Source organism: Elephas maximus, chromosome 19, assembly GCF_024166365.1.
Source record: "Elephas maximus indicus isolate mEleMax1 chromosome 19, mEleMax1 primary haplotype, whole genome shotgun sequence".
Lineage (NCBI taxonomy): Eukaryota > Metazoa > Chordata > Mammalia > Proboscidea > Elephantidae > Elephas > Elephas maximus.
Window position 1 is genome coordinate 42,656,820 of NC_064837.1, and position 25,546 is coordinate 42,682,365.

Below are 25,546 nucleotides of genomic sequence, written 5' to 3' on the forward strand. Positions count from 1 at the left end.
CATAAACACAAACAAGACAATATAAGAGTGGTGGGTGTGGGGTGGGGGCAAAAAAGGGGAACAGCACAACCCACAAATTCAATCTCGCTTCACACCTTATAAGGCTTAATATTTTCATTTTTGTCCTTCTGAGTTCATAAGGTGGCTATCACCCAAACTCCATTCTGTTTTTGTAGCTTTCTAGGTTGAGTGGGAGACGTTAGGGACTACCTAGTAACAGGAGGAAGAAGGTGGAAAAGACCAATTTCACGGTATTTATGATCCTTTTTTATGATCCGGGGAGGTGAATGATTCCTCACTAAACCCATGTTTATCCAAGTCCTGCCTTTCCTCCCCCTATTCCTAAACGAGACAGGGCTGAAGAATTCTTGAGTCACCTGCGGCGGGAAGAAAGGGTTTGGGAGTGTCTTCCGCCCCATTTAAGGCGGCTAGATGAGAACACCGGGAAGGAGTCCTTGACTCAGCCTGCCCTAGGCTTGGGAGTTGTGCCACTCCCCACACGTGATACACTCTCGGGCAGCGGAGACCTCGCACATCGTGGGACTTATTCCTCCAGTGGCTCCACCCCTTTCCTCAATTCTCCACTTCCCCGCTCCGCCCCGCTACAAGGCATGGGGAGGAGAGGGTGACTGGAGATGGGAAATGCTACCCTCCCAAGTTGGTAGTAAGAAGCGAAGAAATTCAGTGTTTGGGAAAGGGCAAAATGTGGCGTTACAGCTTCTATCCTTCAGAATGTTTTGCGTTTACTCTGTTTTAGGTTGTCCTTACCCCTCAAGTGGTTAAGAGATCGGCTGCTAACCTAAAGGCTGGCAGTTTGACTCCACCAGCCGCTCCTTGGAAACCCTATGGAGCAGTTCTACTCTGTCTTATAGGGTTGCTATGAGTCGGAATCGACTCGAGGGCAATGGGTTTGGTTTTTGGTTTATCCCTCACTGTCCCAAAACAGTTCTATCCTGTTCGAGACCACTTATCTCTTAGACCGACCCTGCCCTAGTTAAGATCGCTTTCCCTCCCCTTTTGTTTCCTACTTTTCTCTGAGCCCAAAATTCTCAATCAGAATAACTGGTTTGAGCACCCACACAGCCTTGTTCCAGTTGTAGCTGAGCGACTTTGAGTGAACCACAACTTTTCAGGGCCTAGTTTCCTGGTCTGTGAACCAGGAGCTAAACGTCTATCGAGGGCGCCTGTTCTGAGGCTCAAAAGAGCGCTTTGCGAGCTGTAAAAAGCAATAGAAACGTTACTTGTGTTAATTCTGGACGGCTAGTCACTTTTCCAGAACCCCTCCCTTTCCTTTGGGACCTACCCTGCAAATCCCGCCTTGGGCGGACAGTTCTCCCCACTCTTCGTTCCCACTCTTTCCCATTGGCTAGGGCACGGTCCGCACGGCGCCGGATGTTGACGCCACGGCTCCCGCCCACGGCCGGCGCACGATGACGTAACTGACTCCTCCCCCAACCGCGCCTGGGCTCCCGCGAGGTCCCGCCTCTCGGGTAGACGCGGCGCCAGTCCCTCCCCGCGGTGACGTGTGGCGCTCGCGGCCCGGCCGCTCCGGCAGTTGGTGCAGCGGCAGTTGGGGTGAGTGCGTTCACCCCACCCCTCCCCTCCTCCGGCCCCGGCCCCGGCCCCCACCCCACCGGGCCCAGCCCCAGCTCCAGCCGGGCCGGTCCCGTGCGGGCCCGTGCCGCCCCCTCAGCCGGCGACGCCCCGGGTTGCCCCCCCGCCACCATGGAGCTGGAGGACGGTGTGGTTTATCAGGAGGAGCCCGGCGGCTCCGGGGCCGTGATGTCGGAGCGGGTGTCCGGCCTGGCCGGCTCCATCTACCGCGAGTTCGAGCGGCTCATCGGGCGCTACGACGAGGAGGTGGTCAAGGAGCTGATGCCGCTGGTGGTGGCAGTGCTGGAGAATCTGGACTCGGTGTTCGCGCAGGACCAGGAGCACCAGGTGGAGCTGGAGCTGCTGCGGGACGACAACGAGCAGCTCATCACCCAGTACGAGCGGGAGAAGGCGCTGCGCAAGCACGCCGAGGAGGTAAGGGCCGGCGGACGGCGGGGCGGGGGCCGTGGGTTTCGCGGCCGGGTGGGCCGGAGGCCGGGCCCAGGGCGGGCCGGGGTCGGGGGTCGCGGCCGGGCCCGGGTCTGGGCCTCCTGGAAGTCTGACTTAAGGCCGAGGCCTCCCGGGACCGAGCCCGGCGGCCGCGGTGGTCCCCGGGACCCCGGGCGGGCGTTGGAAGCAGAGGCAGAATAGTGAGGGGCCGCGAAAGGGAGTGAGGTGGGGGGAAGCAAGGCCCAGAGAGGAAGAAACAGCCTGGCATGAGGGCACCTCGGGTTGGCCGGGGGCGGAGATTTTAGTGTGTCTGGTTGCTTCTTGTTCTTTAGGGAAGTTTCCGACCACGGTAGGATCATCAGATTGCGGTTCAAACTTTTACCACGGGGGTGGGGGTAGTGGTAGTGGTGGTTAAACAGTTCTGTCCTGGATATGGAACTTCCGCTGGCTCTAGGACCTTTCCAGGGGTTGCTGCTTTGGGAAGTTAGAGATCTCCCTCTTTCGGTCAGTTCCTTCTTGACGTTTTAATCCTGTTAAGAAAGAGGCCTTATTTCACATTTTATGTGGCTTGGTTGACACTTTATTAACACTTGGATGTTGTATAGCAATGCTCTATAAATATATAGAGTATACAGTTTCATTTTATTGGTATTCCACGCCAAAGCATTCCCCCATATCAACTGGTAACCTTGGACAGTTCCCTTGAAAAAATGTTTTTTTTTTATAAAGAGGACTGGGAAGGTGGGGTTGAGGAAATGCAGGTGACTGTTGGCAACTCTTTTCCCTTCTAAGTTTCTTTCTCAGACTGCACCTTACAAGTGGACATGGCAAGCTGTTAACTCTACCACCTCATCAGTGACCTCAGTGTCCTCACTTCCAGTCTCTGAAGCTTTTGGAGCTCTGGAGTGAGTCAAGAATTTTAACTGTCAGGCTGTGTTGGCATTATTTCTATGGCAGGCATAGCGTTTCTCCAGCATCTAGCAACCTGGTTAAATGCATGGTTATTGAAGGAGACTACATACTTATTGGAGGAACAAAGTATTTTTCTAAAATACTTAAAAAAGTATTTAGAATGTAAAATTTGTTTGGTAAATCATTTCCTAACACTAATTAGTAACCCTGTTTACTTTTTTTCCATACATACCTTTGCACCAGATAGTTCTTTTCCTTTCTTTCATAAAGCTTGCCTATAAGAATGATCTTTAGCTCTGGTTTTGTGATTCACTCCTTTCAAGGAATGCCATTGAATTTGCCAAACAAAACTGACTTTATTTCCAGAGTATTTCCAAGTATATAGGGAAGGAGGGGTTGAAAAATCAAATCAGGACAGGATCAGAGTTTCCACTTGTTTATTCACACTGTTTGTAGAACAGAGGTCAAGCACTGCTTCTGAAATGCCGTGCCATGTCTTCGTGGTCATATAGGCCTTATATGTCTGGATGCACATGGAAGAGCCTGGGGAATTAACCACATATACATACAGGTGTGGAGCAGGCCCAGCATCACCTGTCATCTGGGGTAAAGGAATTGCTCCCTCCAGCCTTAAACTCCTCTCAGTCCATGTATAAACATGGACGCATTGCCAGGGACACACGTGCAAAAACAACATCTGCCACAGGTTGCAGAATCAGAAAATAAAACTGACCAATTGCTAGGCACTGGGTTGTACATTAATTTCTTAAGTAAATAACTCTAAAAATAGGCTGTCCAGTGACTTTCTTTATAGTTTATACTTTTTTCAGACACACATATCTATGAATTCTCCATAATGAAACCTCTGGACAAGGTCCATGACCTGAGAATTGAAAACATTCATGAAATGCTAGATGAGCCAACTCCCAGACCGCAACCGTAAAACCACGTCTTATTAGTTTTCATGTAAGATAATAAATCAAGTTTTACCTAGTACCCAGAAATTCAGTCTTTCTTAGGCCAGTATGCAAAGTGAATTCTGCATTTTATTTTCTGTGTTTTGTGGCCTTTAACATGGAGGCTCGGAGTCCACTATTATAGCAAAAGTAATGTGAAAGAATGGAAAGTGTTGATCATCAGAAAGTGAGCCCTGGTTTTTTTTTGGTTGTGGAAATTTAGGAGAGTATATAAGTGGTGAGAATGTCTTAGGAGTGTGTGAGGCTGCCGTAATCTCTTGCTTGTAGGAATTCTCAGCAAGGAGTCAGAAATTTCACCTTTATTATAATGATATGACTTAATTTGAATACCTTTTGTCTTTTCCTTGCTTTTATTAAAAAATTTTTTTGTGGAGTTAGTAAGCCTTTAAAAATAAACTAAAGGAGGGCTGATTTTATTATTATTTTTATTGTGCTTTAAGTGAATTTACAGTTCAAGTTAGTTTCTCATACAAAAATGTATACATACATTGTTATGTGACCCTAGCTGCGCTCCCTGTAACGTGACAGGCCACCCCTCCTTTCCATCCTGGCCGTGTCCATTCAGCCAGCTCCTGTCCCTTTTCGCCTTCTTGCCTCTGGACAGGAGCTGCGCGTTTAGTTTCTGTATGTGCTTGAGCTCAGAAGCACTTTCTTTGCGAGTATCATTTTATGTCTTATAGTCCAGTCTAATCTTAGAAGAGTTGGCTTTGGGAATGGGTTTCAGCTCTGGGCTTACAGAGATTCTGGGGGCCATGTCTTCTGGGGTCCCTCCAGTCTCAGTTACACCATTAAGTCTGTTCTTTTTTACTAGCATTTGAGTTCTGCACCCCACTCTTCTCCTGCTCTGTCAGGGATTCTCTGTTGTGCTCCCTGTCAGAGCTGTCATTGGTGGTAGCTGGGCACCATCTAGTTCTTCTGGTCTCAGGCTGATGGAGTCTCTGGTTTGTGTGGCCCTTTCTGTCTCTTGGGCTAGTATTTTCCTTGTGTCTTTGGTGTTCTTCATTCTCCTTTGCTCCAGGTGGGTTGGGACCAACTGATGTATCTTAGATGGCTGGTTGCTAGCTTTTAAGACCCCAGACGAGGAGGGCTGATTTTAGACGGACTTGGGACCAATTTCAATTGCTGATGATTGAGAAAATCCCTTTTCTTATTGTTTACCACTCTCCCCTTTGGCTCATTGCTCCAGCCACCCCTGCCATTCCTGTCTTTGATACCTTCACCCCCGCTGTTCCCTTGGCCTAGAACACTCTTCCCTCAGAGCTTTACCTGCTCTTTCCTCACTTTCTTCTCTGCTTAAATTTCACTTCTTCAGTGAGACCTTGCCCTTTGCTTTATCCAGAGTAAGCTCTGTGAATCCTGTTGATAATTTATTTGTAAATCAGTAATTTTTTTGAATAAAAATCTGGATAGAAAATGATGTAAAGATATATTTAATAGGAAATACTCCTGGATTGAGTATGTTAACGGTTTTTCTGTTTTTGTTTGTTCATGTTTTCTGATTCTTTAAATATATGCATGATTTACTTTTAGCAATTACCAAAAAGAAGAAAAAAAAAAAAAGAAAGAAACCTTTCCAGGTGAGTAGACAAATGAGTTACAGAACCTTTTTCTTAGAAATTTAGTTTTGAGTGGTGATTCTCTGGGCCTTATTTCTTATTACTGTTACTCTTTTTTTTGAGGTTTTTGGACATTGTCCTTAAACAGGATTCTCCCCCCATCCTCCCCCTCCCCCAATCCTTTGGCTCTGTATTTTGAGTATTTGACTGCTCTGGGCAGAGTTTCCCCCAGATCTTGAGGTTGTGAAATTCCCCCGGGGGGAGCTGTGTTTCTCACTGGTTTGGGGCTCCTCTTGGCAGGGCATGGTGTGGAAAAACCTAAAGAGTCTTCTGGAAGCAGAAGACCAATCAACTGGGCCATACGTTCCGTTTTGGTGCAAGTGTCTGGCTGACAAGGGATTATATCAGTTGGGATGCTGTGGGCTGCATGACGTGCGTACCCAGTTTAAAATGGCTCAGGTATAAGGGAGTTGTAGTATTTCATGGGACAAGACGCCTGGAGGGAGAATGGTTGCAGATAAGTTGAGCAACTGAGCGCTGTCAACAGGGACCCAGGTGCCTGCATTCTTTGTGCCCTGTCCTGCTCAGCATATTTTTATTCTGATTATTCTTTTTTTTTTTTAATAATATTTTATTGTGTTTTAGGTGAAAGTTTATATAGCAAATTAGGTTCCCATTTGACAGTTTCTACACAGATTGTTCAGTGACATTAGTTACATTTTTCGCAATGTGCCAACATTCTCCTTAAGTGCATTCTGGTTGTTGTGTTTCCAGTCCTGTAGTTTCTCTGCCCCTCTTATTTCTTTGCAGTTATTCTTAAAGTGAGAGTTCATTTAGCAACATTGGCTGGAGGGAGATTGCAAATAAAAATGAAGAGGTACCTTCTTCATCCACTTTTCCTTCCCTCCTTGTGTGATAGAAGCATATATAAAGAGAATGGGCTGAAGAGAGAATATCCTTTGTTGGGAATGAGATTTTGTGATGTGATTTTGTGATTGCTTCTTTTATGTGTTTTTTTGCTTTAAAAAAAAAATAGGGTGATTAAATGTAGAGGTGAGAGATACTGAGAATTTTCTAATTAATTTTCCCCCAACAAATCAATACTTACAGCAGTAATAAAATTGGTATTTTATAGGAAGTATTTTTTAGAGGTAAAGTAGAAGGTCAGCAAAAAAGAGGACCCTCAGTGAGATGGATTGCCACAGTGGCTCCGACAGTGGGCTTAAGCATAACAAAGATTGTGAGGATGGCGCAGGACCTGGCAGTGTTCTGTTCTACGTGGGGTTGCTATGAGAATTGACTCGACTTGACAGCACCTAACAACAACATGAAGACACTAATCAGGTTGTTTTCATCGGAAGTGTATAAACATGGGAGTGATAAGACAGGTGGGCAGGAAAACAGGCATTGACATTCAGTGCTCTTTTTTATGGGTTATAATTCTTATTCATAAAAATTTTAATCAAAACTATTGAAATTTCAATTGATTTGTAAAATAATTTGCAGTGAATTTTCAAGTTTTATAACTTGAGTTTTGTGACTTTTTATGAAGCGACAGAAGTGAAGGAATAATTTTGCATACTCACAGCTTATAATTGTTGATGGTGCCTGTTAAGGATTTAGGAAGTTAAAAAACAGAAACTCCACTTTTGCTTCAACATTGTTTACTTTGTGCTCTGAGTAGTCAATCTCTTATTTAAAATTAGTACTTGTGATGATTTTTCAAAGTTCTAGCCTTAATACTATCAAATCTGTTGTTCTAGGGTATTTAACTTTGCTATTATATATGTTTTATTTAAAAACATACATAATAGCAAAGTTTTATTCGAAGCATTAGTGGTTCAGTGGAAGAATTCTCGTTTTCCATTTGGGATACCCACATGTAGTTCCCAGCCAGTGCACCTCATGTGACCACCACTGGTCTGTCAGTGGAGGTTCCCATGTTGCTATGATGCTAAATGCTGGTGGTGTAGAAGTTAAGTGCTGTAGCTGCTAACCAAAAGGTCAGCAGTTTGAATCCACCAGGTGATCCTTGGAAACTCTGTGGTGCAGTTCTACTCTGTCCTGTAGGGTTGCTGCTAGTCACCGGCAACAGGTTTGGTTTTTATGATGCTAAACAGGTTTCAGCAGAGCTTCTAGACTAAGATAGACTAGGAAGAAAGGCCTGGCAATCTCTTTCCAAAAATCATCCAGTGAAAACCTTGTGGATCAAATGGTCAGATCGACAACTGATCAGGGGGATGGCACAGGACCTGGCAGTGTTTTGTTGTGCATGGGGTTGCCGTGAGTTGGTGGCCCACTTGATGGCAGCTGAGAACAACACAACAGGTTTCATTTCACTGAAGTGGAGCAGCAGGTGAAGGGCAGTTCAGTTATATGCACAGAACTGGCAGGTGAACAGGTTGGTCTGGCAATACAGAAGGATGTGTTGCTGATCCGTGGTGTGTTAGCATTTGGCATCTTACATGTTTGAATATACATGTTATTTATTAAAGTTTTCAGACTAATTTTAATGGTGAAGCCCCTCTGGAACCTGTCCAGTGGGTTTTGGAAACCAACGTCTTGTGATATCTTCAGTGGACTAAAGAATTTGGTCTAAGAGCTGACGCAAGTGCTGACTTAATTTCTTTCCTGGTTCAGTTAGAGCAAGGGCCAGCAGCTTTTTGGAATGTTAGGCCTTATTCATTCAAATAAAGTTTCAGAATGCTCAAAATATGTTTTAGTGTTTCATTGATTTCTGTATTACCTGACTTATTTTGTACATAAAGGAAATACATTTTAAAACACACTTTACATTTTTAACAGTGCATATTTTCATATTTAAAAGATGCCCTTTTTTTTTTTGCTGACTCATTTGGACAAGCTTCGCACTGCCAGTTGTCAGACCAGGTGTGCCCTGCCTTGTCAGTCCCCACTGCCAGGCACTTTCTGAAATGAACAGTTTTCATTTGTTCTCTAGGGGTATCTCTGTGTGGTTATTGTGTTTTGAAATGATAATCAGTTAACCATTGTTTCAGCTCTTAAGACAGATATTAACCCATCTTTACCTTCAGAGATACCGAAGTGAGATACTATATGTGCCCCTGATAGCCATGGCGTCCCCACATTTACCAGTCTGGTCATGGTACTTAATGGAAAGTACCTAGATCCGACACCTCTAGTCAGAGGTACTGGATTAGTAGAGTAAGGACTACTCACTAGATTCCTGTGGCATGCACTGTAGGTCACTGATCCAACCCTGTGCTAAAGAGACCTAGGTTCCCTTTTCTTGGACTCCTTAGCTTACCTTTACTTGCATGCTGTGTACTTAAATTATATCAAACCTTTGGTCCCCAAGAGAACTAGTAACTAGAACCTAGCCAAATGCGTGTTCTTTTGTTCTGTTGACGAATGGCTGAGTTATTTTAAAAAACACCTTTTTTCTTTTTGCTGTGCTTAGCACCCATAATTAATACAGCCGTTACCTAAATAAATCATTGAGACCAGATACATCAACATAAACCAAAACCAAACCCACTGCTCTTGAGCCAGTCCTGACTCATAGTAACCCTATAGGACGGAGTAGAACTGCCCCATAGAGTTTCCAAGGCGGAAGCAGACTGCTACAAATCTTTCTCCTGAATTGCGGTTGGTTGGTGGGTTTAAATTGCCGAATTTTCTATTAGCAGCCAAATAATGTATGTAATATGTATATTCAAAAAGCTGATATTTAGAGATGTATCAGATTTGACTCGATGGCAGTGGGTTTGGTGTGGTTTTTTATATGTGTGGATTTTATACATTTTGAAATCTTGGCCAGCAATATTTAGTTATTGGTTTGAATACAGGACTGTGGCTTATTCACTTAAGAATTCCAGCGTCTAGTAGTTTAGCATAATAGTTATGTTTGAACTGAACCATGGGAATTTACATATTAATACAAAGAAGAAGTTTTGAAGTTGAGGGTATGGGATTATTATCATTAGAAACCTTTTTTTCTTAAGATTAGTGAATTTTTTTTTCTGTAAAATTTCCCCTCCAATGTTATTAGGAAAATTTTCAAACATACAGAAAAATTAAAGGTACATTGGTCATCTCTATACTTACCACCTAAATTCAGTAGTGTTTTACTTACCTCTCTGTATATATATGTCTGTTGGCGTGTGTATGTGTTAAAAAAAAAAAAATACAGTGAAAACCTGTGAGAGCTGGAACTCGGCAGGACTGCCTTGTTTTTCTGGGTCTTGCAGGTTTTCCACCTTTGACAGAGTACAGTTTTAACCACTATTCTATTGTTCCTTTTAGTGGGAAGTGTTTGCATTTTCCTTCTTTGACAGGTTTCCACCTTAACAGGTTCTGGCTTTTGAAAGTTTTACGGTATATGTGTGTGTATGTGTGTTTGTATGTATATTCATGCATATTTTTAAGTTGCTGAACCGTTCTTTCAAAGTAAGCTTTTGGCATTATAACGTTTTATCCCTCGATACTTAAACATACTTATCTCCTAAAAAATGAGGGCATACTGCACGATATTATTTACACTTGAGAAAATTTTCTGGTATGTATATTCCATTTGAATTAATTTGTAAGAGCATATGGTACATGTCAGCTATTATACAGATGATAAACCAAACCAAACCCATTGCCGTCTAGTCAATTCTTTCTGATAGCGACCCTACAGGACAGAGTAGAACTTCCCCACAGGGTTTCCAAGGAGCGCCTGGCAGATTTGAACTACCAACCTTTTTGATTAGCAGCCATAGCATTTAACCACTACGCCACCAGGGTTACCATAGAGATGATAGATGGTTAACATTTTTAAACTGAATTAATGTAACCCGTTTGGGAAAGAGGAAATAATTGCTTGCAGTTTAGCAGTTTTTTTCTATAAGGTGTTTAAATTTAAGTCCTGTAAAACTGAATTAAAATTGGCTAAAATTTTTTACAAATTATACCTAAAAAATCATGGCTTTTCCCTCCTCTTTGGAAGCTTTGAGATACAGAAATTGAGAAACTGACCCTAGTAATGGGCTTTTTTTTTTTTTTTTTTTAATATTTCCTATATATCTTGTTTCTGACTGTTTTCCTGGTCTGCTAGGGTACTAGAGCCTGAAAAGAATTTTTTTCGAGTAATTTTGAGGTCCTGCAGCTAAGATAAAAAGAGATAGGTCTAGGATTTTTGTGATTCTGGATTCTATTATTATCCTTTAAAATGTATTTTCACTTGTTCTTCATTTATTTTTTAAGGGTTGGGAGGGAACTCCGTGATCTTCTAGTTCTCCTCCATCCCATTCTTTGATAGGTAGATAGAAAGATAAATTGACACATAGATGCTCAGAAAGAACAAATATTTTTTGAGTTAGGCACTATTTTAGGAGCCCTTGTGGCACAACAGTTAGCTGTTGGGCTGCCAAATGTAAGGTTGGCAGTTCGAACCCACCCGACGGTTCCATGGGGGAAAGACCTGTCCATCTGCTGCTGTAAAAATTGTTGTTGTTAGGTGCCACCAAGTCTGTTTGGACTCCTAACGACCCTGTGTACAACAGGACGGAACACTGCCCGGCCCTGCACCATCTTCTCAGCCGTTGCTGTGTTTGAGCTCATTGTTGCAGACACTGTGTGTCGATCTTGTAGAGCCTAGAAGATCCTACCAGGCACTCCTACTCTGTCACATGGGGTTGCTGTGAGTCAAAATTGATTTGATGGCACCCAACAATAACAGGCACTATTCTAGGCTCTAAAGTAGCAGCTGCAAACAAAACAGAAAAGGAAGGTGGCCCATGCTTTCTTGGAGTTTACATTGTAAGACAGAATAAATAAACAAACCAATTAAATACAGATTGGGATAGATGCCATGCAGGAAATAAACAGGGTGATGTGGTAGAGTAAAGAGGCGGGCCTTTAGATGGAACAGACAAATTTGTAAAACGCTCAGCTGCCTGTAGAGGAAATAATGTGTCTCATAAGAATGATGCTTTAGATCTGACACTTCAGGCATACAGGTAGTCCCTGATTTATAACAGGGGTCGGTCCTGATACAGTCAAATACCTCTTTTTTTTTTTTTTAAAGTTTTTGTAGCCTGCTATAGGGCAGTGTTTTGAGAAGTAAGTCGTAACATGTCATAAGACAGGGATATTCAGAGTTGCTCTTCATTCTTGAAAATTAAGAAAAGTAGGCAACTTTCATAAATGGAATTCTTTTGTTTTCTGTTTTATTCCTTTTCATACTTTGCAGCAAACTTTGGCTCTTTTGGCCACTCCTTCCTTTGAGACACATTATATATGGGTTCTGTGACTTTGTAGTCTCTTGATTTTTCCCCTTACTTATCTGACCACTCTTCTGTGGATTCACCTACATTTTAGTGTTGGTGTTCCTTGATGTTCTAAGGTCCTCTTTAGTTTTCGCTTGGTACACTGCCTAGCTGATATTATCCATTCCCATGAGTTCAGTTACCTTTTGTTGATTGTTCAGAATGTATATCTCCTTCATTCATTTAAGAGCTGTTTATTGAATTCCAACTATATGCTTGGTACTGTGCCCACTGGGGAGACAAAAAAATGACAGCCTATTAAGAACTTTAAGCCAGATCCCTCTCTAGAATTTCAGATCCATATTACTGTTGTTTACTGGACATTACCATTTGCGTGTCTCCCAAAGCTGAACTTGTCTCCCAAACCGGCTCCTCCTCTGTTCCTGTTTTCATGAAGGGCATCACTTAGCCAGAAACCTGGTCACCATCTTTAACTCTTCTTGCTCCCTCCTCACTGTCACTATCTTCTTTTGTTCTCAACTTTTATGTATCTTGAAATGTCTTTACTTCTTTCCAAATCCACTTCTACTACACTGGTACAGGCCACCAGCACCACTTGCCCTGAAGGCAAATTCCACAGGGCTGGCATTTTGTGTCATTACCACTGTATTCCAGTGTCTGGCACATAGAAAGTACCCAATGAAAATTTATGAATAAATGAATGGACAGCTGTCTTCAACTGGCCTTCCTTCTTTCAGTAGTGCCAGTCTGTGAATTGCCCATCACACTGTGCTCATATCTCTCCCTGGAAATCTGATCAGATCACTTCCATACTTAAAAGCTTTTTATAATGACTCCTTCTAAAGTTCTTGAGGTGACTTAAGTTCCTGATATATAAGCCCTGGTGATCAGGCAGCCCCTTATCTTGTCAGCCCCATCTTTTCCTTCTCAGATCATACTGAACCCTTTAACTTTGTTTTGCAACAAGCATTCTCTCCAGGCCTTCATGAAAGCTGCCTCTTTGTTTAGTATTCTCTCTCCTATTGCCTGCCTAACTACTCATCTTTCAGGATTCAATTATGGAATGCCTTTTATGAACTCCCAAGTATGCGTTGTGCCCATCTTATATCCTCCCACAGCGCAGTATCTTTCCCATCTCATAGTACTTCTAATGTTTTATCAACTATCCTATTGCCTTTATTCCCCAATTAAATTATTGGGACACGATAGGTACTTAATAGATATTGGTTCGTTGATTGGGTGGATGGATGAGTGGGTGGGTGGGTGGGCGAATGGACAGAGGGACAGACAGATTGATGGACAAATATGTTAAAGGTCCAATCACTAAGCCTAACCATTTAAAGTTCTCTTGTGCATTCAAGTTATTGTTCTTGCTGTTGGTGCAAAGTTTTGCTAAAACTTCCAAAACATTCTTCAGTAAGTCCTTTGACTTTTACATACAGGAAGACTATGACTTCTCATAAGTATAGTTATTTTGGGCACCTTACTTATATTGTCCTATATGTTGTAGATATTCTAGAAATACCGATGCATTTAAAAAATTGAAGCATTAAAATCACTGGCAAAGAGGTTAGGCTAGGTGATCTGAAAAGTCCTTTCAGCATGATTCTCTGATTGGCTTACATTTGTGGTGGTTCTCTGGTATATTTTTATCCATTTTAGGAAATACTTGTTTCTAAGTTACTGGTTGAGGAATAAGTTCATCTGTCTGAATAAATTTTCCATACAACTAAAGATTAAGTGCTAAAACATAGTTTTAGCTATTTGCTTAGAAGCTTATGTTAAACATCTCTAAGATGCAGCAGTATGCTGCAGTAACAAGTAGAATGGTTAGTAAAACAACACTTGTTTCTGAAGAAAATATTCATTCTGAAGAATAGTAAAGATTTCTTTCCTGGGCATTGAAATGTGTATTGGTTAAAAGCCTCTGCTAGGCTATTATGCTATGAATCAGATTTCTAATTTTAATTAGAAAATCCTCAATATGTTGAATTGTCTTTGAGTTACCTGTTGTCCTAGCAACTTTTTTTTGTTACTGGTACCAATTCAAAAGCAAATACCCTTTTAAAAGTTAAATAGGTCACACAGAAGTGTGGAATCAAATAAACAAGGCTTTTTGTAAATCTAGAAGGGTAACATAAAAAGACAGTTATTTGTCTCTGACTTTACCGTGTGTCTTAGTCATCTAGTACTGCTATAACAGAAATACCACGAGTGCATGGCTTTAGCAAAGAGAAATTTATTCTCTCACAGTCTAGTAGGTTACAAGTCCAAATTCAGGGTGTCGGCTCCAGGGGAAGGCTTTCTCTCTTTGTCGGCTCTGGAGGAAGGTCTTCCTCCTCAATCTCCCCTGGTTGAGGAGCTCCTCAGTCATAGGGACCCCGGGTTCAACGGGTGTGCTCTGCTCCTGGTGCTGCTTTCTTGGTCCTGTGAGGTTCCCAACTCTCTGCTCCTTTCCCTTTCCTTTTATCTCTTGTAAGATAAAAGGTGGTGCAGGACGTGCCCCAGGGAAACTCCCTTAAGGGTGGTGTTGCAATCCCACCCTAATCCTCTTCAACATAAAATTACAATCACAAAATGGAGGACAGTCTCAGATACTGGGATTCAAGGCCTAACCAAGCTGATACACATATTTTGGGGGGGAACATAATTCAATCCATGACACTGTGAAAATAGTATGCTTGAATTTGTTTGTAATTTGAGAAATATTTAATAGGAATTACCCACTCATTTGTGGCTCTGTTTAGTTTTAAGTTTTAATAAAGAATACTTTTATGCTGGTATAAGAATTTAGTCACGAATTTCCTCAATTTTAACTATCCCTAACCTAGTTGAGGACCAGGAAATCAACAAGTTTCTGAACTGCCAAAACAAATGTCTTAAAGTCTGCAGTAAAAGTTCATGATCTTGGCTTACTGGAGAAACAATTAAAGGCAAATTACTTATTTACCCTTATTTTAAATACAGTAGTTTCTTAGCCCTCAACAGGTTGTAAGCCACAAATTAAGAGGGTTTCTATGAGAGACGAGTACTTATACATAACAAATGGCAGGTATCTTTGAAGTAGAATACTGAAAATAAACAAAAATTAATATAGTACAGTGACTAAGAGCAAAGGCAATGGGATGGGGTCAGATATAAAAGCCCCAGGTATTTAGTTAATACAAATTAAATGTTATCTATATGTCGGATAACTACCTACCTGTATATCCCACTTATCTACTTATGAAACAGATGTTAATTAGATGCCCTGTGCCAGGAATGGTTATACAAGAATGAATAGTCCCGGGCTTTGCCTTAAGGAGCTCATAGTCCTGTGGGGGAGGCTGATGTACACGTTCTAAAGTACTGTATGTACAAGGTGCTAAATGACAACTAACGTGACCTGAAGAATGAGTTGTGGGAGAAAAAACAAAACCCATTGCCATCGAGTGGATTCCAACTCATAGCGACCCTATAGGACAGAATAGAACTGTCCCATAGGCCATGAATCTTTATAGAAGCAGACTGCCACATCCTTCTCCCATGGAGCAGCTGGTGGGTTCAAACTGGTAGCTTTCCAGTTAGCAGCTGAGCACTTTAACCACAGTGTCTCCAGGTCTCCTTATTTTCTGGGAGAAGGGGTAGCATTAACTGAGTCATGTGCCACAGAGCTGAAGTATGAGAGGTCTGAAAATGTGTGACTTATTTAGAGAATGACAAAAACATGCCATTTTTCAATATATTTAAGTAGTAAATAGTAATTTTCCATGTGTTCTTTGAAAAAAATGGAACTTTTCTTCACTAAAGACATTCAGGCTGCTAACAGATACATGAGGAGATGCTTGCCATCATGAGCCTTTAGAGAAATGCACATCAAAACTACAATGAGATTCCATCTCGCTCCAAGGCTGGCATTAATCCAAAAAACACATAATAATAAATGTTGGAGAGGTTGTGAAGAGACTGGAACACTTATACACTGCTGGTAGGAATGTAAAATGGTACAACCACTTTGGAAATTGATTTGGCGCTTCCGTAAAAAACTAGAAATAGAACTACCATATGATCCAGCAATCCCACTCCTTGGAATATATGCTAGAGGAATAAGAGCCTTTACATAAACAGATATATGCACACCCATGTTCACTTCAGCACTGTTTACAATAGCAAAAAGTTGAAGTAACCAAGGTGCCCATTAGCGGATGAATGGATAAATAAATTATGGTATATTCACACAATGGAATACTACACATTGATAAAGAACAATGATGAATCCATGAGACATTTCATAACATGGAGAAATCTGGAAGACATTATGCTGAGTGAAATTAGTCAGTTGCAAAAGGACAAATATTGTATAAGACCACTATTATAAGAGCTGGAGAAATAGTTTACACAGAGAAGAAAATATTCATTGATGGTTACGAGATGGGGAGAGAGGGCGGAAGAGGGGTTTTCACTAATTAGATGGTAGATAAGTTTTATTTTAGGTGAAGGGAAAGACAAAACACAATACAGGAAAGGTCAACACAACTGGACTAAACCAAAAGCAAAGAAGTTTCCTGAATAAACTGAATGTTTCAAGGGCCAGTATAGCAGGGGCAAGGGTTTGGGGACCATGGTTTCAGGGGACATCTAAGTCCATTGGCGTAATAAAATCTATTAAGAAAACATTCTGTATCCCACTTTGGAGAGTGGCGTCTGGGGTCTTAAATGCTAGCAAGCAGCCACGTAAGAGGCATCAATGGGTCTAAACCCACCTGGAGCAAGGAAGAATGAAGAACACCAAAGACACAAGGTAATTATGAGCCTAAGAGACGGAAAGGACCACATAAACCGGAGAGTACATAGCCTGATACCAGAAGAACTAGATGGTGCCTGGCCACAACCGATGACTGCCCTGACAGGGAACCCAACAGAGAACCCCTGAGGGAGCAGGAGAGCAGTGGGATGCAGACCCCACATTCTCATAAAAAGACCAGACTTAATGGTAGACTGGGACTAGAAGGACCCCAGAGGCCATGGTCCCCAGACCTTCTGTTAGCCCAAGACAGGAACCATTCCCAAAGCCAACTCTTCAGACAGGGATTGGACTGGACAATGGGATAGAAAATGATACTGGTGAGGAGTGAGCTTCTTGGATCAAGTAGACACATGACACTATGTTGGCCTCGCCTGTCTGGGATGGGAGATAAGAGGGCAGAGGGGTCCAGAAGCTGTCCGAATGGACACAAATTGAGAGAGTGGAGGGAAGGACTCTGCTTTCTCATTAGGGGGAGAGCAATTAGGAGTGTATAGCAATATTATGTAAATTTTTGTATGAGAGACTGACCTGATTTGTAACCTTTCACTTAAAGCACAGTAAAAATTAATTAAAAAAAAAAAAAAAAGTTTTTCTGCCACATAGGTGGCAAGAACTGAGGTTGGAAAACAATTAGTGCCCAGAAAGTTAAGGACTGTGCTATGGAGTTTGGGTTTTTATCTCCAAGGCATCACACATTATAATGCAGTATGGTTTAGTAAACTGCAATTCACTGTGATTCAGAGTGATGATTCTTAATTATCAACAAAAGGTTAAATCTTATTTGATATACTCCATTTAAAAGAGGAAGGTATGTATGAAGTTCTAAAAAAAATTCATTAAAATAGATGTGATAAAAGTGTTTCAGTACTTCAGTTTTTCTTAAAAGTATAGTTATGAAGAATACTTCCTTTTTCTGTCATACTGTGCCCACTCCTCACTTATCGACTATCTCGTTATTCAGCGTTTTGCATTTATGACGCTAGTAAAAAATTTATCCCACTATTTTATGTGTCTGGCAGTAATGTTTACGTGTGAGGTGAGAGTAACGCTGGCTGTAATGGTTAAGGTTGTGTGACAACATGGTGGGGCCCTGATTCTCAGTGGTTTGGCAGTTACGTAATAATGTAATTTGGCAGTTATGTAATGATATAGTAATTTTCCATTTTGTGATCTGATGTTGTCGTTCTCCCTTTTCACATAATGGCAATTTTCATGTAACGACCTGGTCTTGGAAACCTGACCATGTTGCTAGGTGGAGAGTGAATGGAGTCAAATGGCAGTATTAGTATTGTTAACTTTGGAAAATTCCTTTTCCCCAATATACTACGTTTTGGGGGGTGGGGGCTCAACTGACTAACTTGATTTTTTTCTTCTTGTGAAATTTTCACTTTATATAGTTGTTATCATATATTTTACATTTATATCAATTTATAAGATTTTTTGATCAGAAAGTCTTATAAAAGTCAGCTTAACCTATGTAAGATTTTGTGTGTGTGTGATACATACCATACAATTCACACATTTAAAGTATACAATTCAGTGACTTTTAGTATATTCTCAGAATTGTACAACCATCACCACAATCACTTTTTTAACATTTTCATTACCATGAAAGAAACCTTGTACTCAACATTGGTCAACCTCCTTTACCCCCAACACCCCTGTTCTAGGCAAACACCAATCTATTTTCTGTAGCTATAGATTTAGGTTATTTTAGACATCTCATATAAATTGAATCATTAAATATGTGGTCTTTTGTGATTGGCATTAATGTAGCATGTTTTCACTCTATGTTGTAACATGTATCAATACTTCATTCTATTTTATTGCCAAATAAGATTCCATTATATTGATATGCCACATATTATGTAACCATTCATCAGTTGGTGGACGTTTGGGTTGTTTCCAATTTTGGGCTATTATGGATAATGCTGTTATGACCATTCATGTACAAGTTTTTGTGTGGACATGTCTCTTCATTTCCCTTGGGTATATATGTAGGAGTGGAATTGCTGGGTCATATGGTAACTCTATATTCAACATTTTGAGGAACTGCCAGACCGTTTTTCGAAGCAGTTGCACCATTTCACATTCCTGTTAGTGGTGTATGAGAATTCCAATTTCTCCATATCTTGGCCAACCATTGTTATTGTTTATCTTATTTTATTATAGCCAAGTATGAGCCCTTCAACTTTGTCCTTATTTTACAAGATTTTTTTGCTATTCTGGGTTCCTTCAATTTCCATATGAATTTTAGGATCAACTTGTTGATTTCTGCAAAGAAGCTAGCTGGGATTTTGATGCAGATTTCACTGAATCTGTAGATCAATTTGGGGAGCATTGGCATGTTAACATTAAGTCTTCTAATCCATGAATGTGGGATGTCTTTCCATTTATTTAGGTCTTCTTTTGTATCTTTCAACAGTGTTGCGTAGTTGTCGGAATATAAATTTTGTACTTTTGTTAAAATGTTCCTGAGTATTTTATTCTTTTTGATGGTATTGTAAATGGAATTTTCTTTTAACTTTAAATTTTTTTTAATTGTATTTTAGATGAGGGTTTACAGAGCAGATCAGTTTCTCATTAAACAATTAATACACGTATTGTGACATTGGCTGCCAACCCAACAACAAGTCAACACTCTCCCCTTCTCAACCTTGGGTTCCCCATTACCAGCTTTCCTATCACCTCCTGCCTTCTCATCCTCGCCCCTGGGGTGGTGTGCCCATTTAGTCTCATATGGTTTTATGGGCCTGTCTAATCTTTGGCCGAAGAGTGAACTTTAGGAGTGACTTCATTACTGAGTTAAAAGGGAGCCCGGGGGCCATACTCTTGGGGTTTCCCCAATCTCTGTCAGACCAGTAAGCCTGGTCTCTCTTTTTTTGAGTGTGTGTGAGTTAGAATTTTGTTCTACATTTTTCTCCAGCTCAGCCTAAGACCCTCTATTGCAATTGCTGTCAGAACAGTTGGTGGTAGTAGCGGGGCACCATCTAGTTGTGCTGGACTCAGTCTGGTAGAGGCTGTGGTACTTGTGGTCCATTAGTTGGGACTGTTTTTCTTAATTTCATTTTGGGATTGTTCATTGCAAGCGTTTATAAGTACGGTTCATTTTTGCCACTGAGCTTGTATCCCGCAATGTTGCTGAGCCCATTTATTAGTTCTAATAGTTTTTGTGTGTGAATTTCTTAAGATTTTTTATACACAAGATCATGTCATCTGCAAGCAGAGGAAGTTTTATTTCTTTCTTTAATATGAATGCCTTTTATTTCAGTTTCTTGCCTACTTGTCCTGGCTAGGACCCCTACTACAATGTTGAATAGAAAAGACAACAGCGGGTATCTTTGTCTTATTCCTTATCATAGGGTGAAATATTTCAGTCTTTTACCATTAAGAATGGTGATAGCTGTGGGTTTTTCATAAATGCCTTTTCTTAGAACGAGGGGGTTCCTTTCTGTTCCTTCTTTGTTGAGTATTTTTATCATGAAAGGATGTTGGATTTTTTTGCGAAGTGCTTATTCTACATGTTTTGAGATGATGATGTTTTTGCCTTTGCCACTACATGTTTTTTTCCCAGTGGTATTCCGATACATTTTTAGGTTTGGGTGTTGTTTTTGTTTCAAGCATGTGAAAATATTTTGGTTTTTTGGCAAGAAAGAAGTATAGTTTTATGATCAACATAAGTTCACATGTTATTAGTCTCCAGAAAGGCATACATGTGCACCTGAGGATTAAAGTTATATTTGAAAAGCTAAACTAATGACCCCATTCCATCTTAGACAGGACAGTCAGGGAAGGCCATTGAGGACATACTGTTACAGTTGTAAATTGAAGGATTTGGAGGATAACTTCAGGGAAGAGCATTCCAGTCAGAGGGAATGGGGCTGTAAGGTAGGCCACGGTTTAAAAGGAGGCAGCCAGCCTAGGGGAAGGGAATGGCAGGGATGAGGTGGGAGAGGCAGAAGGACCTGTCACTCATTGGGCTTTGCAGGCCATGGTAAAGAGTTTGGATTGTATTATAAGATTGTATTCTAGTTGGAGGCCCTTCGGTGATACCCATGCTTGACTACTAACCAAAAGATTGGAGGTTAGAGTACACCCAGAGGCACCTCAAAAGAAAGGCCTGGTGATCTACTTGCAAAAAAATCAGCATTGAAAGCCCTGTGGAGGACAGTTCTACTTTGACATACATGAGTTCTCCATGAGTCAGAATTGACTTGACAGCAACTGCTTTTTTCATTCTAGTGGGAAGCCATTGATGATCGTTTTTCAAAGCAAAAAAAAAAGATCACACTCACTTTTTTTTAAATAATTTTTATTGTGCTTTAAGTGAAAGTTTACAATCAAGTCAGTCTCACACACAAAAACCCATATACACCTTGCTACACACTCCCAACTACTCTCCCCCTAATGAGACAGCCCGCTCTCTCCCTCCACTCTCTTTTCGTGTCCTTTTCGCCAGCTTCTAACCCCCTCCACCCTCTCATCTCCCCTCCAGGCAGGAGATGCCAATATAGTCTCAAGTGTCCACCTGATCCAAGAAGCTCACTCCTCACCAGCATCCCTCTCCGACTCATTGTCCAGTCCAATCCATGTCTGAAGAGTTGGCTTCGGGAATGGTTCCTGTCCTGGGGCAACAGAAGGTCTGGGGGCCATGACTACCAGGGTCCCTCCAGTCTCAGTCAAACCATTAAGTCTGGTCTTATGAGAATTTGGGGTCTGCATCCCACTGCTCTCCTGCTCCCTCAGGGGTTCTCTGTTGTGTTCCCTGTCAGGGCAGTCATTGGTTGTAGCCGGGCACCATCTAGTTCTTCTGGTCTCAGAATGATGTAGTCGCTGGTTCATGTGGCCCTTTCTGTCTCTTGGGCTCGTAATCACCTTGTGTCCTTGGTGTTCTTCATTCTCCTTTGATCCAGGTGGGTTGAGGCCAATCGATGCATCTTAGATGGCTGCTTGCTAGCATTTAAGACCCCGGACGCCACTCTTCAAAGTGGGATGCAGAACGTTTTCTTAATAGATTTTATTATGCCAATTGACTTAGATGTCCCCTGAAACCATGGTCCCCAGACCCCTGCCCCTGCTACGCTGGCCTTCGAAGCATTCAGTTTATTCAGGAAACTTCTTTGCTTTTGGTTTAGTCCAATTGCGCTGACCTCCCCTGTATCGTGTGCTGTCTTTCCCTTCACCTAAAGTAGTTCTTATCTACTATCTAATTTAGTGAATACCCTTTTCCCACCCTCCCTCCCTTTTGTGTAAACACAAAAGAATGTTTTCTTCTCAGTTTAAACTGTTTCTCAAAATAGTGGTCTTATACAATATTTGTCCTTTTGCAACTGACTAATTGCACTCAGCATAATGCCTTCCAGGTTCCTGCATGTTATGAAATGTTTCACAGATTCCTCACTGTTCTTTATCGATGCGTAGTATTCCATTGTGTGAATATACCATAATTAAATTTATCCATTCATCCGTTGATGGGCACCTTGGTTGCTTCCATGTTTTTGCTATTGTAAACAGTGCTGCAAAAAACATGGGTGTGCATTTATCTGTTCGTGTAAAGGCTCTTATTTCTCTAGGATATATTCCAAGGAGTGGGATTGCTAGATCGTATGGTAGTTCTATTTCTAACTTTTTAAGGAAGCGCCAAATCTATTTCCAAAGTGGTTGTGCCACTTAACATTCCCAACAGCAGTGAATAAGTGTTCCAATCTCTCCACAGCCTCTCCAACATTTATTCTTTTGTGTTTTTTGCATTAATGCCAGCCTTGTTGGAGTGAGATGAAATCTCATTGTAGTTTTGATCTGCATTTATCTAATGGCTAATGATAGTGAACGTTTCCTCATATATCTGTTAGCTACCTGAATGTCTTCGTTAGTGAAGTGTCTATTCATATCTTTTGCCCATTTTTTAATTGGGTTATTTGTCTTTTTGCAGTTGAGTTTTCGCAGTATCATGTAGATTTTAGAGATCAGGCGCTGATCAGAAATGTCATAGCTAAAAACTTTTTCCCAGTCTGTGGGTAGTCTTTTTACTCTTTTGGTGAAGCCTTTGGATGAGCATAAGTGTTTGATTTTTAGGAGCTCCCAGTTATCTAGTTTTTCTTCTATGTTCTTTATAAAGTTTTCTATACTGTTTTTGCTGTGTATTAGGGCTCCTAACGTTGTCCCTATTTTGTCTTCCATGATCTTTATCGCTTTAGACTTTATATTTAGGTCTTTGATCCATTTTGAGTTAGTTTTTGTGCATGGAGTGAGGTATGGGTCTTGTTTCATTTTTTTTGCAGATGGATATCCAGGTACCCAGCACCATTTGTTAAAAAGACTGTCTTTTCCCCGTTTAACTGTTTTGGGGCCTTTGTCAAATATCAACTGCTCATATGTGGATGGATTTATGTCTGGATTCTCAATTCTGTTCCATTGGTCCATGTATCTGTTGTTATACCAGTATCAGGCTGTTTTGACTACTGTGGCAGTATAATAGATTCTAAAATCAGGTAAAGTAAGGCCTCCCACTTTGTTCTTCTTTTTCAGTAATGCCTTATTTATCTGGGGCCTCTTTCCCTTCCATATGAAATTGGTGATTTGTTTCTCCATCTCATTAAAGAATGTCGTTGGGATTTGGATCAGAATTGCATTAAATGTATAGATTGCTTTTGGTAGAAAAGACATTTTTATAATGTTAAGTCTTCCTATCACATTTTTTCATTGTTGTAAAAATATATGTAACATAACATTTGCCAATTCAATGTTTTTCATATTTACAATTTAGCAGCATCAATTATATTAATCATGTTGTGCAATCATCACCTATATTAGTTGCTGGATTTTCTATTGCTATAAAGAGAAACTCAGTGTTTCCTACACAACGACTTGCCTTACTTTTCCTCCTCCATCCTACCCCTGGTAACCACTAGTAAACTTTGGTTTCTATATACTTGCCTATTCTAGATATTTCATATAAATGAAATCATATAATATTTGTCCTTTTGTCACACACTTTTTTTTTTTTAAGGTTTGTCAATTTTATTAATCTTTTCAAAGATCCAACTTCTGGTTTTGTTGATTTTTTTTTTTTTGCAATTTTATTTATTTCTGCTTTGATCTTCATTATTTCCTTTCTTCTGGTCAATTTAGACTTAATTTGCTCTTCTCTTTGTAGTTCCTCAAGTTGTGGAGATAAACTGTTGAGATCTTTCTTCTTTTTACATGTAGGCATTTATTGCTGTCAGCTTCTCTCTGAGTACTGCTTTTGCTGTACCCCATAAGTGCTGGTGTATTGTGCTTTTCATTTTCATTTGACTGTAAGAAATTTGTAATATTTCTTTTGATTTCTTCCTTGATCTGTTGGTAGTTTAGTAGTGTGTTGTTTAATTTCTGTATGTTTGTGTATTTTCACATATACATATTTTAATGTAACTTTAACATAGGCTGAACTGTTTATAGATGAAATGATATGATATCTGAGATTTGTTAGGGAAAAAGAGGAAGAGTGTAGATAAAACAAGATTAGCCATATGCTGATAATTGTTACATAAGAGTTTATTACACTATTCTCTATTTTATATATGTTTGGAAATTTCCATTAAGAAACACATTTTTAAAAATGTAAAAAAAAAAAAGTCATAGGTAGATTTATTTTTCCCCCAAAACGCTGATTGCTATTAACTATAATTAAAATGCTAAATTATATTCTAGGTAAAAGCAATATCTTCTAGCCCTCTTTTATTTACTTCCCTCCCCTCTTCTAGCATTATTACTTTCCTAAGCTAAAACAATAAAACAAAACCTCAGATTAAAATAGGAAAATCACAATTAAAAAAAATGTTTTTCCTCACTTTCTGCTAAACTCTGCAATGGTCTATCCCAAGTCCAAAACAGGGTAGGACTAGATCAACTGGATTCATTGAACTTTTGAAAGTTCTGTGATTTATATAGTCAGTCCACTTGACTAAATTCACTTCTATCATTCTTTGTTCTATATTTATAATACCGTCAGTTGCATTAAATTCTTTATGCTGATTAATAGATTAGCAAAGGGCTCTAGCTCAAACTTAAGATTTGGGGTTCTTAATAGAATTTGTTGTTGTTGTTATTAGATGCTGTTCTGACTCATAGTGACTCTGTGTGCAACACTGCCTGGTCCTGTGCCATCCTCACAAATGTTGTTATACTTGAGCCCATTATTGCAGTCAGTCTATCAGCCTATCTCATTGAGAGTCTTCCTCTTTTTTCCCTGATCCTCTACTTTATCAATCATGATGTTATCCTCCAGGAACTGGTCCCTCCTGATAACACGCCCAAAGTACTCGAGACCTTGTCTTGCCATCCTCGCTTTTAAGGAGCATTCTGGCTGTACTTCTTCTGAGGCAGATTTGTTTCTCCTTCTGGCAGTTCGTATTTATTCATTATCCCTCACCAACACGGTGATTCAAAGGCATCAGTTCTTCTTCTGTCTTCCTTACCCATTGTCCAGCTTTTGCATGCATATGAGGTGATTGAAAATACCATGGCTTGGGTCAGGCACCCCTTAGTCTTCAAGGTGACATCTTTGCTTTTTAACGCTTTCAAGAGGTCTTTTGCAGCAGATTTGCCCAATGCAGTGTGTTGTTTGATTTCTTGACTGCTGCTTCCGTGGGTAGTGATTGTGGATCCAAGTAAAATGAAATCCTTGACAACTTCAGTCTTTTCTCCATTTATCATGATGTTGTTTTATTGGTCCAGTCATGAGGATTTTTGTTTTCATTATGTTGAGGTATAAGTGCTACGGCTGCTATCTAAAGGGTCAGCAGTTCAAATCTGTCAGGCGCTCTTTGGAAACTCTATGAGGCAGTTCTACTCTGTCCTATAGGGTCGCTGTGACTCGGACTTGACTCGATGGCACTGGGTTTGGTTTTGGTTTTTACGTTGAGATGTAATCCATACTGAAAGCTGTAATAGGATTTAACTTGGAAAATTATTAAGGTAACAGTGATGTTTTGTTTTAATGAGACGCCTAAATAACTAATAAGTAGAAGTTACTTTTGA

General features: G+C 40.6%; 1 protein-coding gene across 3 annotated transcripts in view; it reads left to right on the plus strand.

Moving 5' to 3' along the window:
* Positions 1–1,528: 1,528 nt before the first annotated feature.
* SPAG9 (sperm associated antigen 9) overlaps positions 1,529–25,546 on the plus strand; it is a 132,280-nt gene continuing 108,262 nt past the window's right edge. For 2 of the 3 annotated variants that reach the window (XM_049860710.1, XM_049860712.1), the window contains exon 1: positions 1,530–2,028. In XM_049860710.1, the coding sequence (XP_049716667.1) occupies positions 1,726–2,028 (303 nt within the window). In that variant the 5' untranslated portion in view covers positions 1,530–1,725. Of the gene's footprint in view, positions 2,029–25,546 lie in introns of all 3 variants that reach the window. The other variant, XM_049860711.1, reaches the window with a different exon arrangement.